Source organism: Mchenga conophoros, linkage group LG9 (genome assembly GCF_057382185.1).
Source record: "Mchenga conophoros isolate Kocher_MC1m ecotype Shallow Benthic linkage group LG9, M_conophoros_male_GT1.1, whole genome shotgun sequence".
Taxonomy (NCBI): Eukaryota; Metazoa; Chordata; class Actinopteri; order Cichliformes; family Cichlidae; genus Mchenga; species Mchenga conophoros.
Genome location: NC_140534.1, coordinates 18,467,581 through 18,485,837, shown reverse-complemented (window position 1 = coordinate 18,485,837; position 18,257 = coordinate 18,467,581). Strand labels below are relative to the sequence as shown.

The 18,257-nt window shown below is 41.3% G+C and overlaps 1 protein-coding gene across 1 annotated transcript in view; it reads right to left on the bottom strand.

The window, feature by feature from the left end:
• Window positions 1–18,257, bottom strand: part of tmtopsb (teleost multiple tissue opsin b) — a 51,847-nt gene that overhangs the window by 22,055 nt on the left and 11,535 nt on the right. Inside the window, exon 2 of the mRNA XM_085286751.1 lies at window positions 14,128–14,456. Coding sequence (XP_085142877.1) covers window positions 14,128–14,456 — 329 coding nt within the window. The remainder of the gene's footprint in view (window positions 1–14,127; window positions 14,457–18,257) is intronic.

Below are 18,257 nucleotides of genomic sequence, written 5' to 3'. Positions count from 1 at the left end.
GCGGTTTAATGGGTAGCACGGTTTAACGGGTAGCGCGTTTTCACGGGTAGCGCGGTTTTACGGGTAGCGCGGTTTTCACGGGTAGCGCGTTTTCACGGGTAGCGCGGTTTACCGGGTAGCGCGGTTTCATGGGTAGCGCGGTTTCACGGGTAGCGCGTTTTCACGGGTAGCATGGTTTCACGGTTTCACCACACTGTCATGGGTAGCGCAGTTTGTCACACCCGTCAAACTGCGCTGTCTATGAAGGGGTATGTTGTTTGTGTGAACTGACCATGTGAGATCCTCAGCCAGATGTACAGCTAGGAAACGGAAGCTGTTCAATCTTTCCACAGCAGCGCTGTTGATGGTGATCAGGGTTATGCTTTACCACACCTCTAGAAGTCCACTATTATCTCTTCTGTTTTTGTGACATTGAGGGTGAGATGGTACACCCCTGATATAACACCACACTGCCGTCTGCTAAGGCTGAATGACTTAACACCAGCCTGCGGTGTGACCGGTGACTTCGCACCGGTCACACCGCACTGTCGTCACACCGGTCGCACCCTTCATACCACTCAGCCTGACGTAACAAGGTGCTGCTGTCTGCGAAGGTTGCATGACGTCACATCTGTCATATAGATTAGAAACACCCTGCCGTCACACCCGTCACACTGTCCATCACACCCATCACACCGTGCTGCCTGTGGGGTTTGACTGGCAGCGCGGTTTAAGGGAGAACAGACGCTTTTTGAGTACAACAAATTTCTAGTGCTTGTGTTCACAATCTACATACAACATACAAATTTGACTCGTGCTTCGCTCGAGGCATGTTGGCGTATGACAGGAGGGGCAAACAGTTGCTACCTTCCTGTCTTAGTTCCCATTGCAAAGGTAACACCTTTTTCAAATAGGTGTTGGACAGTCACATCAGCCGGTGGGGTTTTCCTCACACTTGGAAGTCTCATTGCTGCTCAGTTTGGGGCTTTCACTGTAGTATAAGCTCTCTCTTTCATGTGTAAGGTCTCAGGTAGATCTAGTGAAGTCTCCAAAGTTTGGATAACTTCCAAGCTGGGAAGCTTCCTATCAACATGACAAATAGAGTCTTTATTCTTAAAGATGACTGACAGTGGCCCTACTCCCTTTGATGCTGTATGATGTATGAGCACGTTTTCACGGGTAGCGCGGTTTCATGGGCAGCATGGTTTCGCGGGTAGCGCAGTGTCACGGGTAGCGCAGTTTGTCACTCCCGTCAAACTGCGCTGTCTATGAAGGGGTATGTTGTTCGTGTGAACTGACCATGTGAGATCCTCCGCCAGATGTACAGCTAGGAAACGGAAGCTGTTCAATCTTTCCACAGCAGCGCTGTTGATGGTGATCGGGTATGTGCTTTACTACACCTCTAGAAGGTCATGGGTGACTGTGGCTCATGGGGTTGAGAAGCGCATCTGTAACTGGAAGGTCGCCGGTTCGATCCCCGGGCTCTCTGTCCTGGTCGTTGTGTCCTTGGGCAAGACACTTTACCCTACCGCCTACTGGTGCTGGCCAGAGGGGCCGATGGCGAGATATGGCAGCCTCGCTTCTGTCAGTCTGCCCCAGGGCAGCTGTGGCTACAACTGTAGCTGCCTCCACCAGTGAGTGAATATTCATTCGCTCACTGTAAAGTGCTTTGGGTGCCTTGAAAAGCGCTACATATAAATCCAATCCATTATTATCATTAGAAGTCCACTATCATCTCTTTTTTTTTTTTTTTTTTCTTTTTTTTTTTTTCTAAATGACATCAGAAACAGCAGTATGCGACATTACGTGATGGCAGAGCTTCAGTTCATCCTTTGTCATTTTTTTTTTTTTTTTTAATAAATAGGACAGGGGGAATGAATGAGAGAAAGAGGGGGAGAGGAAGAAAGAAAACCAAAGGGGAGAAGAGACGGTGAGAAGGGGGGGGAAGAGAGAGAAAAAAAAAAAAGAACTCCTGGGTCACCTGTATGGAGAAAAAAAAAAAAAAAAAAAAAAAAAAACAAACAGAGGAGACAGCAAACAACAAAGAGCAACATAATAATAGAGAAAACAAAGCACCATCACAATAAACTAGCTAGTCACAGATATCAATATTTACTAAATAATAAACGATATTGTGCAGCACGCAAGATAGACAGCGCACAGTGTGCTTTGAGGCAGCAGCCAAGAAAGCTTTAGTCCGCGTCTGTGAATACCCATGTGTGCATACCTGTGTGGATCAGCATGCTTGCATTCCAAAGGTTTCTCCATGTAATGATCTGCTAGGGAGTGTGGGGGGGCCACAGCCCCGTCTTCCAGGGTGTGAAGCGGGTATGGAGGAGATCAAAACTCCAGACATCCAGAGGCCCCCAGAACACAAGAGACCATGGAAGACCAACAGAGGGGCAGCCGCGCCACTGTTCCAGTAAGAGCTGAGGAGAGTCCCAGATGAGGGCTCGCCCAGCAGCCGCGGAGTCATGCAGCCACTATCATCTCTTCTGTTTTTGTGACATTGAGGGTGAGATGGTTCTCTTAGCAATAAAGTTTAAAGGCACTGAGATCCTCCTTCACAATAAAATAAGAGATACTAGTGGCCGTGCAGTCGTAGGTGTAGAGTGAGGATAGGAGAGAGCTCAGTATACACCCCTCACGTAACAACGCGCTGCCATCTGCAAAGGCTGCGTAACATCATACCAGTGACATCGGATACACAGGTCACACCTCGCTGCGGTCATACCCGTCACATAATGCTAATGCTAATGCTAAATTGTTTTAAATTACGGGCTCCGAGGTTTCAATAAAACTGTAAAGGATTACAAATGTGGAGTAAAGCAAGCAAAACTCACATTGCTAGCAAAGATGCAGAAGCCTGAAGGAACTCTTCTCCCTCTTCAGTTTCAGTTTCTTCTGCTTGGTATGTGGCTTGAACAAACACACTCAAGAGATTCAATCGCAAAACTAAGGGGATGGCTTTATTTGTTTGTCCTGCAAGTGTGAAAAATACATGCTGTGTAAGCAAGGGATTATCTTAACCCCAGGTAACCTTACGCCTACGCCGCTGTGAGACGACAAACATCAGCACACATACAAGGCAGCAAAGCAAAGCTAAACGCATTCCCCAGCTGATGCCAATCTTCCTCACCGTGAGCATTTTCTCTTGTCTGTCTCCACGGGAAGCTGCATTTTGCTGCGGTTAATTAGAAAACTTGCCAGCGATCCTCACGCAACATTCGATTATAAAATCACCACATCACAACAAAGCTGAGAAAGTATTTTTAGTATTTTAGTATTTATTTATTTATTGTCATTGTCAAGAACAATGAAATTGCGTTTGGGGCTTCCATACAACCCAAAAAAAAAGAAGAAAATAATAAATACCCCTTAAAACCCAAGTGTACATATTTAACCCAGTGTGACTCCAATGCAATGAGACAATCCTTAGCAATAATGTTCGTAGAAATTCAGACAAAGACCTGAGAAACATGACAAAATACAACAATGCAACCCATTCAATATTATTGTACTGTGAGATATGATATCAGATATGATAGTTATCTATTTAAGAAAGAGGGGGGGGGGGGGCAGGAGGGGGAAGAGAATAAAGATATGATGCACCAATGCAGACCAGTTCATTGCTATTAAGAAGTTGGATATGGTTATTGTCCGTGAGAGGGGGGCAGAGAGTTCAGGATCCTCACAGCCTGTGGATACAGGCTGTTGGCCAGTCTGGATGTTCTGGCCTGTATAGACCTGTACCTTCTCCCTGAGGGCAGCAGATGGAAAAGGTGGCGCGCAGGGTGATGTTGGTCCCGCAGGATACTGTGCACCCTCCTCAGACAGCGAGTGGGGAAGATATTACTGATCTCTGGCAGACTTGTTCCAATAATTCTGCCAGCTTCTTTCACCACCCGCTGGAGTGCTTGCTGATCGGCCTTGGTGCAGCTGGGGAACCACACTAGAAATCCATACGTCAGAACGCTGCTGATGGCACAGTTGTAGAAGTTCAACATCAGAGATCTGGGAATGTGTGCGCTCCGCAGTCTCCTCAGGTAGTAGAGGCGCTGTTGGGCCTTCCGTACAACTGAGGTGATATGGTTGCCCCAGGACAGGTCCTCGGTCACAGTTACCCCCAAGAATTTAAAACTGCTCACCCTCTCCACCGCCTCACTGCCAATGAAGAGAGGCAGATGGTTGTTATGACCCCTCTTCCGGAAATCTACAATGATCTCCTTGGTCTTTTTGGTGTTTAAGACCAAGTTATTGTCATGGCACCATGACTCTAGTTGTTGCACCTCTGTCCTATAGTTTGTCTCATCATTGTTGGATATAAGTCCGAGCACTGTAGTGTCATCTGCAAACTTAACAATGAGATTGGACGCGCAGGAGGAAATACAGTCATGGGTGAAGAGAGTGTATAGCAGAGGGCTCAGAACACACCCCTGAGGGGCACCGGTGTTGACCACAAGGGTGGAAGAGGTGTTCTTACCCACTCTGACACTCTGTCTACGGTTAGTGAGGAAGTCCACAATCCAGTTGCACAGAGAGGAGTTAAGTCCCAGTTGGTGGAGTTTGGGACGGAGTTTGTATGGCCGGATGGTATTAAAAGCCGAGCTGTAGTCTACAAAGAGGAGCCGTGCATAGGTGTTCCTGTGTTCCAAGTGCTTCAGTAATGTGTGCAGCACTGTGGCGATCGCATCCTCGGTTGACCGGTTCTCCCTGTATGCAAACTGGTGCGAGTCCAGGGATGGTGGAAAAGCAGCTCTGATGTGTTTAATGACCAGTCTCTCCAGGCATTTGGCGGGAATGGGGGTGAGTGCCACAGGTCTGAAATCGTTCAGACATGTGACATTTGACTGTTTTGGGATGGGAACGATGGTTGCTGCTTTGAAACAGGATGGTACCAGTGAACAGGACAACGAGGTGTTATATATAGAGGTGAAGACGTCCGCCAGGTCCGCAGCACAGTCTTTTAGCACTGATAAGGATTAGGATCCTTATCAGCTCATTAACCAGAGGGACTATCAGTTCAACTCTTGTTTTAAGATTCTGGCAACAAGTTTGTTTTAATAAATCACTTATCAACTTGGTAATTAGAATGATCGCCACCAGCCGTGAATGAAAGATTTCTAAGTCGCAGAACTAATACATGAAACAAAGAGCTATCTTCCTGCCTTAGGGGCTTACTCTGTAGAATCATGGCTTAATTTAGTGGACAGAAAGAAACAATCTTTCTCAAACTTTCCTCAGTATCTTTCTGTGAAAACAAACTGCATATTGTTCTTTTATTGACCAGCAAAACCAGCAGATCTGATGTGGTTAAGCGAAATGAAAATGTCACTGACTGTTCAGTATAAAAGAAAATTCCCACTGATTGCATCCATTTAGCTTTTTATTACAGAGTGACAGGAAGGATTCATTAGCACACTTTCTCTACCACTGCAGTGATTGTTTGGCTGTATAATATAGCTGACATATTTATCAAGTTACCTAACAATTCTCAACCTACATGTGTCTCCAGTGAATAAAAGTCCAGTATTTACACTCCTCGTTTGCTCTGCACCAAGTCCTGAGACACCAACTTCTGGGTCATTTTAGGCGCTCTCCCTTAAAGCCAACATTTTTCTGATTGGATGCCGGTGGCCTAGCAGGTGACTTTGACTGAGATGATTGAATAAAGGATATCTGCTCTCAACGACAACATATAGAGCCAAGAATAAAAACTCCCTGAATGCTAGTGTCTGGATCACTCGTACATGTACACATGTACATATACTGACTTAATTATATAAAACTTTGGCTACTTATGCTTAATCTGAACCATGTTAGGAGTGCACATTTGTAGACCAATTCTGCTTTACAATAATGATCTGAGATCATGAATGAAGATGATCTGTTGTAATCTTACAAGAAATCCAGCTCTACAGATGAGCCTTTAATGGCAGATGCAAATGGGAAAAATATGGAGTGCAAAAATGTAAAGAAAGTGGAAATCAAAGCACAAGGAAGCATCCCTGAAGAAATTAACAAAGAAACATTACCAGACGACTTGACAAGGACAGAGAGGAAACACGGGTCTTTATACACACAGAGACTAACTGGTAATGAGAAACAGGAAGGAGAGGGTCACAGATGAATATAATTAACAAACAGGTAAACACACTTCATAGTAAAACAGGAAGTAAACAAGGGAAACATGGTCACAAACAAGAAGTATGAGACAAGGAAACAAAAAGGACCAATGCATAAACACAGAGTGAGTCAGGCACAGATATAACAGGAATGCTGGGAAACCTACTTTGACCATATAATAATAATAAAAATAGATTAAAATGAAAAGACAAGAAAACAAAACCTCAACAGAATATATGTCAAATAGACACAATAATAAAATATTTTGCAATGCAAAATTCTGTCCAGAGACCAGTTGGCAACCTTCTGGCAACCACTGATCACAGGGGAAACGTGTATTTGGGGCTAGGTGAAGTTGGTTGTGGAGAGGTGTGTAGTGCTACACCACAAGCATCCTTGCAATTGCTTTGGCAGTGGATAAAGATGAAACCATGAAGTGCAACAGATACCAGAACTGGAGACAAACCAACATGTTTCAAAAAGCCCAACTTTTACTTTGAAGGGTAAAGTTTCCAGTTAGCATCACACTTTCCTCACGTGTTTTCAGTGCAGCAGCCTTTTTCCAGCTGATTTTACCTGGAAATAGTCAGCAGACATTCACCAACTTGCTGCTGAATCTACATTTTATATCTCTAGACCTGTGTGACTGAAGACTAAAGCTACGTCCACACATACCCGGGTATTTTTGAAAACGCAGATTTTTCTCTGCGTTTGCATCTTTCGTCCACACGTAAACGACGTTTTCGGTCACTGAAAATGGAGATTTCTAAAAACGCCTGCCAGGGTGGAGACTTTCAAAAACTCAGTTTTTGCATTTACGTGTGGACGAGAAAAATGGAGAAAACGCAGCGTCAAAGGTGTGCGCCACGTTATTGTTTCAGTGAAATGAATTTCTACAATACTGTTACTGTTAATTGTACTCTCTGCAGTGTTTAAATGCTTACATATACACACACAGTTACTGCGTTTACGTGTGGACGGGATTCTTTTTTAAAACGAAAATGAAAAATCTCAGTTTTCAAGAATACCCGTGTACGTGTGGACGTAGCCTAAGAACCATAGATGTAGAAAGTAAGCACCAGCACAACAACACAGAGAACATTAACTGAGACTCAGAAATCATCAGAAACAAGAATGAAGACAGAAGAAACCATCTGTCTATGACTATATCTTTTTTTGTTTGTTTGCTTGTTTGTTTAACACACTTGTTTAATATGAATAAAACCAGACACAGTTTTCTAAAAAATCTTAATCATTACCAAAAAAAAACTGTTTATGTAAGATGATCCAGGTTTGACTTGGTGTCGACCACAGGAAACTGTGAAGGGCATTAAAAAAACAGAGTGTATACAGTAACTGCCAAAACGACATTAAAAAAATATCGCAGCTGTCAATCTCAATAGTCATCTTCCTGCTCAGCTATACTCTCTGCTTGTTTTTTTTTTTTGGGGGGGGGTCCTTGTTCTCTACACCTACATCCATCAATGTACCTGCCATCACTGACAGGATGCAGTATGCTAAGAGACTTCTCACTACATCTGGCCCGTCTTCCTCTGCTTAATTAATTCAGATGGCGTCACTGATAAAGTAACCGAGTCTGCAGCATCACTTTCTTTATCTGTACCAACTGCTCCACTCCTTGTCTCCATATCTTAAGGAATTTAATCACAGTTTACGATAGAATGTGAATTTAAATGATGCTTTGAAATCTGATATGGTTAATGTAATAAGGTTTAATCCTCTTTGGACAACAAACATGCACATTTGCAACATATTTTTGGGACAATCCATCTGATGGGTTGAAATATCTCAGTATGGATAAAAGGAAGCCAACTGATGGTGACCTCCAGAGATTACCAGCCTCCATGTTAGCGATGCAGAAGAAGACTGACTTTGAAAAGTTACAATGTGACGTGTTTGCATTTAGTATGGGGTCATGCTTTTAATGTTAATACAACCAAAACAGTTGCATTATTGAGACTTCAGTGAAGGTGTGTAACTATTTTCTTCTTCGCTTACTCACAGGTAACACTGCAATACAGAGAATATTTGAACTAGTGATTATTGCATACAGTTACACTTAAATTGAGTCTCTGCTCCAAACAACTAGTAAAAAAAAGTTCCTTATGCTTGCAGGCATGGAAAAGACCCAGAGAAGCACGGTACATGAACCAGCAAATGGTGTGGCAAATTAAATTCTTGTGCAAACAACATCAACACAGACAACACCCACAGGGCTAATAGAAACGAACAGTTCCCACAGTTAATGTGAAGACATATGATGCACAGCCGAAGACTGAGGCAACCCTAATTCTTAGACTCACTGTGCATGTAGCTGTCACAGATTAACATGAAGGACATACATCACAACGAAGGCAATGACAAACAGGCATCCATGCAGAAAGAGAACAAGGAGAATTAAGGGAGCCATTGTTTGTGTATAAACAGACAAGCAGAATATTTACAGCAGTGATTTGGAAATAGTTTTATCAATTAATTTATAATATTTTTTCATCCATCCATTCGCTTCCGCTTATCCTTTTCAGGGTTGCGGGGGGCGCTGGAGCCTATCCCAGCTGTCATAGGGCGAGAGGCAGGGTACACCCTGGACAGATCGCCAGTCTGTCGCAGGGCCAACACACAAGGACAGACAACCATTCACACCTAGTGGCAATTTGTATTATCCAATTAACCTATCCCCACAAGCTGCATGTCTTTGGACGGTGGGAGGAAGCCGGAGTACCCGGAGAGAACCCACGCAAACATGGGGAGAACATGCAAACTCCACACAGAAAGACCCGTCCTGATGGTGGAATTGAACTCAGGACCTTCGTGCTGTGAGGCAACAGTGCTAACCACCGTGCCACCGTGCTGCTTTTTTCAAATGATTTTATTTCAACTATTTGACGGGTTAGGCTCAATCACTCAACATGATCTTCACTTAGTTTTATATTTGTGAAAGACATTTTCAGATGATTATTGTAAATATTTCCCATTTTTTCTTCAATCATCACAGATTATGACCCTAAACCCAACACTAATGCTATACAGAAGACACAAAAATGCCCATTCTGACATGCTTCAAAAGCTATATGTTTAGAGAACATCAAAAAGTACCAAAGTTAGTGTTGGGGTTACCACTGACAGCTTAAACACATTTTGCCTTTTTAAGTTTGTTGCAAACTGATTTTGCATTACTCTGTTAAATCCTTCACCGATTTCTGGTTGAAGTGTAGAAGATTTTAGCCTAAACTCTGAACCTCAGAGATGGTTTTATTAATTTCATCAGCACATATAAACTACTAGGTACAAATCTTTATAGGTTATGAGATCCTAATAACAAATTTTGAGATCTGTGTTTATATCACAAACTAACACAAAGAAAACTATCTGTCCTTTTAGCAGTACAGCTGAATCAATGTGTCCTCTGCTGCCTGCAGTAAATAATGCAGGATTATCCATGATGGATTACAGTTTGTTCAGTGACCTTTCTTCCACAGCTGTAAAAATGTCCAATTTTCAGCCAGTCACAGAAACAGCCTTCCAAATACGCTTATTCAGCCTGGTGGTGTTAATCGCTCTGATGTCTGTGTAGGTTCTCAGTCATCCAGGAAAAAAGAAGGCAACTGGACTTCTTTAAGTTTGTGAATACATTTCACTTGGCATCCAAGAGGCTTCTCCAGAGTCCCAGGTATTAGACACCTGGAACTACTCACCAACTTAAAGAAGTCCTCCGGTCGCTTTCTTTTTTCAGATTTCAAGCTGCTAGCTAAAATGCTGCTCTCCCTGCAGACCACAGCTAAGTGCACTACTTCATTTTGCTGCACACATTGAAGGATCAGCTTCCTTAGAAAACAGAGCTCTTGCTCTTGCTCTTGCACTTTTATGCTACAGCCTACTGTTGAAATGGACAGCCAGGTACACGTACCCCTCTACCACATAAACATCCCATCCTAGGACAAACACAGACTGTAGCTGTCTTTTTCCTTCTGAAGTTGATCACCATTTCTCTGGTCTTATTCAGGTTCAGAAGCAGATTCCTCTCACACCACTCCACAAATCCACTAGTGTTTTGTACTCCTACTGCCCATTCAACCACTGTAAAATCAGATTATTTCTATATGTGGCATGGTGAGCAGGAATGGAGGAATGGAGACAGCACAACCCCCTGTGCAGCTCTGCGCAGTCTGACATGCTGCAGCTTGTTTGTCGGGTAGTCAATAATCAATTTTTGCAGCATGTCATAAAGATGACACAACAGTAGGACAGTGGGAGCACTGTTTGTTCACAATAGGAGGGCCCTGTGTTCAAATTCACCAGCCAGCTGTGTGGACTTGTGCCTGCATGGGTTCTGCAGCCTCGTCTCACAGTCCAAAGACAGGCATGCTGGGTTAAATATCCCTAGATGTGAATGTGAATGGGCATCTATGTCTCTGTGTTTGCCCTGCAACAGTGGTGAGCTGTTCAGGGTGTACCTCACATTTTGCCCAGTTTGATTGCCCAGTGAGATTGCTATTAAACATGAAGGAGGAGGTGGGACCTCAATATCACATCTCCACCCCCATCTGCTTTACAGAATATCCTTACAAATGAGCAGGGAGCCCACTGGCTCCACTTCTGTTAAGTTTTATCCAAAGATTCTATGTTATGCACCCACCATCATATGGTCCATATGGTTTAGTAACTCATCTCTGACCTTGAGTATGTAACTCATCCCATCTCTCCACCTAAAGAACAACTTACTTTGGAGCTGCTTCTGTGTAAATTGTTAAAATCATAATATTATAATGTTTAACCTAATTAATGACCCTAATAGAACGACATATTACAGACAGGCACCATCAGCCTGAAAAGAAGAATGCATTTATATTCATGAATAAAAAGAAGTTAACATGTGTCACCATCAGAGATTGGCAGTAACGCGTTACTTGTAACGCGTTACTTGTAACGCGTTACTGTAATCCGATTACTTTTTTCAAGTAACGAGTAAAGTAAGGGATTACTATTCCAAAAACGGTAATTAGATTACCGTTACTTTCCCGTAGGAACGCTGCGTTACTGCGTTACTAAAATTTTTTGCGAGAATGTCTCATGACAGTGACGTAAGCAAGTGCAACGTTCGTGACTACAGCTGTGTGCAGATCAACAACGGACAATATATCGAGTGCAGGAGAGAGTATGAGCATGCAGCATTTAAAGCGTGGAAGTACTGACCTTACTTTGAGTTTGATTCCATAAAAAGTGACAAAAACATTAGTGTCCGTTGTGCGTGGGAAGAAAACTTCTTTTTACAGCGAAAAAAAACCCGTAACTTCCAAGCAAGCACCAAGTGCGCTACAACGTAATGGGAAACTCACAGAGAAACTCGCGGAGTCTTCCACTGACCGCTGCGGCACACCTGCACCAGGGTAAACCTCCACCTACCCAACTCCTGCTTTACAGGTGAAAATAGAGCAAAAGGACCGCTAGTCTTTGACTTTATTTATTTTCTGCTGTGTTTTACTTGCATCTATTTGAAAGAGTGAGTGTAAACACACAAAAAAAATTATTTTATGTGCTGGAGTGTGCAGAAAATAGGTTTAAATATTAAACAAATTTCTTCCAGTCAGAGAATGTTGCATATAATTAAATTTTTGCTTGATGCATAAAGTTAAAAGATTAAAACGAATAAAATAAGTTTTAAAAAGGGACTTTTCCATTTGATTACATTTTGTATGATGGATTATGCAGAAAAAGTAGAATTGGGCTATATCACCTTTTCAGGTTGTAAATTGTGTTTTTAAAAAGTAACTAAGTAACTAAGTAATTAATTACTTTTAAAAATAAGTAATCAGTAAAGTAACAGGATTACGTTTTGGGGGAAGTAATCAGTAATTAGTTACTGATTACTTTTTTCAAGTAACTTGACCAACACTGGTCACCATATTACATGCAATGAAATAAAAGTAAAAGAAACATTGGCAAATCAGCGTTCCTTCTCTTGTACATTTTTCATAACATTCACATGTTTTTTGTTTGTTTTTTATTTGGGCTTTTCCATAAAGAGTTTTCGGCGCTACAGTTAGCCGGCGCTGAGCGTGAAAGCCTGTATCCTCGAGGTTTAATGAAGTGCCTCAGCAGTGTGTAATGGAGACAGTTGCCTATAATCTTGTCATTAACACCACGCTGCAGACTGAAGCTCTGTGCTGCTCTTCATTTTTCTTACCAAACTACCATTTTCAGCTTTCTAATGTGAAAATCAGTCAAAGTCAGGCTTTAAAATATTGAATGTTACTGTTACTAGTTATTGATATTCACTGACCAATCACAATATTTACCTGATTGTTGTTGTTTTTTTATTACATGAAGATCTTGAATGACCATTTGTCATCTGTTTCTGTGCTAAGTATAGTACGATTGTATGTGGCAGGTAATGGAGTATTTTGCTTTACAGTCCACTGATTCGTGCTCTTACGTTTTAAAGTTATATGGATTTTACATATGAGTAATAATGTCACACTGATGATGTAGCTAATGCTACTAGCTGGTAAAAACACTGTGCAAGGCAGACTTAATCTCATTATTGTTGGAATGATTGAGGCATTTTCTATCTTTGCATATATATCTTGCCCTTATGTCTGATTAAAATGATGTATTTTCATAAATACAGCAGTATGTGGTAAGCAAGATAATGCAGAAGTTATATTTAAGTTTAAATTAGCAGAAATTCCATTATTTTAAATAATGGAAATCCCTATGGCCCAGAAGCTTACTTTTCTCCACTCTTAGATCCTTATGGTGTCAAAAAGCCAAGAACTATTTAATATGGGCATAAGGCAGAATGCTAAAAAAGAATGAAGCTGGAAATAAGCAACAAAATCCTAGTTTAATCCATAGAGCAAAGCACTTTAAACCAGGAGAGGAGGGAAATAGAAAGATTACACCTGAAGGGAATAATAATACTCTAAATCCTAAAGTGTGAAATTTATCTTCAGCTTTTTCCTCCAAGTTATAGTCCTGTGGTTTGTGTTTGTATTATGTGAAGTTAAACTCATTTTGAAAATAAATAAATAAACTACATCAAAATAAATTATTAGAAAATGTTTAAACAACAAACCAGAAGCACTCTGAGAGCATAAACCTCCTCCAAAGTTCACTCTCTAGGTAGTATTTAATTTTAAGGAAAAATTATTAGAATTTGACCTCCTTCAAGGTCATAAATACAGAAGTCAAATGTGAGATGATATCTTAAATATCTATGCTGTACTTTCTATATGTTGACAATACACAACACACAAAATGCTTGAACTAGAGGAACTCCAAACCTCTGATTGGTAGTGTAAATAAAACCATTAATATTTAAAACAGAACTGAGCACACAACCTAGTTTCAGACATAACCGGAGCCGTTACAACAGTTCACCGGCTCAGCAGCAATATGAAGACACAATTTATGACTGTCATCCAGAATTCAGGTCATGATTTCCCATTTTTCTCTGTCTGCTCTTTCTTGCTTCGAGGTATCAATTATGCTCTGGCACATATGATGTGGCTTCAGAGGCTTTTAAAAGAAAACTCACAGCTGCAGTTTGACCCGAGCCTCCCCGACCGGCAGCGAAGGCGTAAAGTTAAAGACAAGAGAAGAAAACGATGTTGGCAGCTTTAATGGACGGTTGTTGAAAAGTCAAACCTGATCGGTGGTTCAAATTTCTCAGCTTTCAAGCTCAAGTCTTTGAAATGTTTGTACTCATGTTACCCGCTCTCTTGTCGGCTTTGCAGCCCCGGGCTATACAGTAAAGAGAGGCTTATGATACACTCGTGATTCGATTGAAGTCGTAGATAAGGGGCCGCTCTTGTGCTCTACATATAAATCACATAATGTATAGATGACCTTGTGGTGTCTCATCTCAAATCTGGGTCATTTCCACACAACTGTCTTGACAGTCACATCTCATGACAGAATTAGTGTTCTGTTTTTCCCGAAAGGCTCATTTTCTCACTTTGGAACAAACGCTCTCATAACATTTATATTGCAGATTCGCACCTGTCTGATGGCGTGCAGCAGCTTGCCGTAGGAGTAGAGGATGACGCCGAACGGCAGAACGAGGCAGAAGGTGAACAGGCAGATGATGTAGGAGATATTGTTTGGCGTACGTGTCCTCCAGTCAACCGAGCAGGTGGTGCCGGGACCCTCGGGACCATATCTGCTCCAGCCCAGCAGCGGAGGCACGGTCCAGGCCACGGAGTAAAGCCAGGAGAAGCAGATCCCTGCCAGGGTTGGGCGGAAGTCTCTACCGTCTGCAATAGTCTGCGCCATCATGGTGCAGTAGCGCTCGTAGGACAAAACAGCCAATGAGATGAGGGAAACAATACCTGAGGAGGGAGAAGTTCAGAACAAGTGGTCAGACCCAGATATCAAGCAAATTTTGGGCTTTTGGGAGTCAGTGAGCAGAGGAGAATGAAAAAGCTTTCCTCAGAACTGGAGCAACTGCGTTCTGTTTCCCTCAGAGTTATTGATTGATACATTTAGATACGAAGTCATGTCAATTTTCCGCTCGCTTTGATCATCTTAATAGCGTTTAACTTTGCATTGCTGGGGCACAAACAGAGGAGAATGAACTTCATTAGCTGGCATTTGCTTTGAAAGCTTTACAGTAACTGTGATGGCAAAGGCCTGCTAGATTAATTTCAATTTGTACATCTTGGAGCGCACTAAGGTTTGAGCTTTTTGTTCATCCACACGTGTTTACTTCAGGCATTATCATATGTCAACCGAATCAGAATGTTTTTGTCTCTTTGCTTATGTACTTCTTTCCACTACAGGGCCTTCAGCCTGCTTCACTCTGGGTGTAGTGGGACGATCACACATACAACGCATTCACTGTTATTTGACTTTCTACATTCATTCATATTTATGAATTCCCATGCCTCGTAATCCCAGGTTTAACCCTCAAACAAGTCTTTGAAATGGTATGAAAGGTAAAGATAGGTGGCCATGTTTAAATTAAACTGATTGTTTCTGCCTTTGTTTTCCTGTGAGAAAATCTTGTTTCAATGACTGCTTCTTGATAAAGCGGCAACCTATAATCTATCCATTCTGCACAGCCATGTTTTGAGCAGGTGCAATCAGACATACCCCTGTTCAGTGAGTGCTTCTGTATAGGGCTGAACGATTATGGAAAATAATCTAATTGCGATTTTTTGCCCCAATATTGCGATTGCGATGCGATATGCGATTATTTTTTAAGGTCTTTGTCTTCTGTATTATTAAACAAAGACAAGCAATACATCATATAGTATGGCCAATACTATATTACATTAATTTTAAACTGTTCTTTCCTGGAAGACAGACCTCTGTTATGATGACATGAGGTGATGCATGAATTGATGACTGACATTTTTATTTAACTTCTTCAATCACAACAGTATATTTGAACATACACAATAGTTTATTTTTAGCTTACAAACATCTGAGCATAAAGTGCTGACAAGGAACCCTGGTGTAAACATTAAAATGAAAGTCAGTACAATGTGCAGATTGCAGAAATATACATAAAATAAATCAGTGGCTTTACCACACTCAGTTTTTCGACATCTGTGAACTACTAGACAGTCATTCAATTAAAAAATAATATTAAATAAATAAAACTAATAAATAAAAAATACACACATCTTACTGATCTCTGCAGTCAGTAACATTACACATAAAGTGCAAACATAATAGCAATTGTATAAACACACACACAAACACGCCTTTAAAATTTAAAGGCGTGAAATTGGACGGTCTAGTTCTGATTAGCGTCACCGCTGTCTCGGTGGAGTTTAATAAACTCGGCCGTCTGCTTCTTGCTATCTAAAATATAACCAGACACTGGCGTAAATTCTCGACTGTCTCATACTTCTGTTTAATAAGTTTTCTGTTTGACGTTTAGTCAGCTGTGTGAAAACCAAGGAGGAACCCACCCGGGGGATTAATAAAGTTTTATTTTATCTAATCTAATAACTTTAATCTCAGCCAAACCGATTTACTCACGAACAAACAAAACACTGAAAAAAGCCCAACAATAACATTTTGAGGTTGTCTAAGTGACTTATATATTACGTTTAACCCGAGCAGCGAAACTCCGCGGTGATCTGAAAATGATGTGCCGGGAGTTGTGCCGTTCTCGGCCGCATCAGTAACCCTCGAGCTCCCGGCTAGCTGTCGAGCTGGTGGGTAGCAGACGCCTCTGAAAACGTCGAAGCACTTTTGCAAATATGGGATATCTTGATAAACCGAGCAGATATTTGATGTTTACACAACTACTTTCTCGCCTGAAAATATGTTAAAAGTTTATTTTGTGACCCAGAAAGATTAGTATGAGTAATTTTAAAACTTAGTAGCGGCCGCCATTGCTGGAAACTGGAGTTTGGCTGGGCCGCGCTATGAATTCTGGGATATGGTAGTAATTTGGACAGCCTTCGGCGCGTCGCTGTGACGTAATCGGTCTACAAATGCGGCCTCAGGAGGATGCAGCCCATGAATTGTATAATATAATCGCAGTATAATCGCAGCCTTTGCGGTTAGAAAATTGCACTTGATCATGTCGCGATATTATCGCAAATGCGATATATCGTTCAGCCCTACTTCTGTATCACTTTTAGCATTTGGCAATCATTTGTACCTACAAAAACACGGGTTACAAAGAATCCAAATAGCAGTATTCAACACATGCTCACATTTCTTTTGGTTAACTAGAGTTTGCATACTGTTTTTTTCCCTCTTTTTCAGTTCAATGTTTTGATTTTGTGCTACTGGCAGTAAGTAAAAAACTACTGAACACTGACTATTCGAACTGCAGGTAGTCATTTCCATTCAAGCTCAATCTGAAGATTGGTTTCATGATAACCAGAAAACACTAAAAAACTAAAAGGACTTTTGAAGAACTTTTTCTTCACAGAGGAGAATGTCTTAGTTAATTGACAAACAACACTGGAAACACGCATTGCATCACAATTTAACGAAACCTCAAAAGATCTTTAAATGCTTCTTTTTTCTGACCAACACAATAAAATCAAATCATAGTCAATATATTCTTTGGTTAAGAAAAGAAAGCAAATTAGCCTAAACAACTGATAGATTATTTATTGACAGTTTTAATCATTGTCAACCGAGTAGCTCTAATTCATTTGGGAAACTTTCAGTTAACTGAAAATGGAGTTTATTCAACAGCAGAAGTTGTGTCGTGGACTGATACAAACCCTGAGTCGTTGTATCCTCTAGTAGTTTAAAATATCATCACAACCTGTTCACACCAAAAAATGAAAAAAAGAAACACCACTTACAGAAACACTGATTTGCAGACAGCACAGCCATGTGCTGTCTTTCCTCTGTGTTAACTGCAGATTGATGAAAGAAAATTGTTGCTGAAGTGAGTTAAGTCTTAAATCAGAGCTAATCAACACATACAGGCGAAAGTACTGGTGCAGAGGCACTTTACCTCCATTATGCTGAGTCTGCTTGGGAAAGAGACTTTGATTACAGGCAATCAGAGTGCCTTAATGCATAATGAAGCCTTCTGATTGGCTGAAACCATGCCATGTTGGCGTGGACAGCACACCGGGGCTGGGCGCATGATGTGTTGAGAGGAATAGCAAAGGGTGAGTGTCTTGAAAATAATGGAAATGATTTGGTGCTGGCATGTCTTGTGAAAGATGTGTGTGTGTGTGTGTGTGTGTGTGTGTGTGTGTGTGTGTGTGTGTGTGTGTGTGTGTGTGTGTGTGTGTGTTTTTTCAGGTGGCTGAAGAGGGAGTGAGAGCTCTCACTTTTCATTACTGGCTAGATAAAGCATGGACACTTCAGATGTGTAGTTTTCCAGGTCAGACAGGAACTTCATTACACTCTGTACTAAGACAAAAACAAAAAAATATCAGTTTAAAGTTCTTGATAAAAGCCAACACACTAAAAAAAAAATGAAAACAAATATTTTAATTGCCATATATTTAAAGTCGCCACTAGGGGTCTCCAAAGTCAGTTCTTTGGCCAGGTTGGCTTTGCATTTCTTTAATGTTTTTACCCTAAAAATGTATTTTTTCAGAGTGCAGCAGTAGTGTTTTATAAAAATGATCTAAACAGCTTGTGTGAGTTTGTGGTACTGTGTACCACGTTCAGGGAAGCAATCTGCTGATACATTG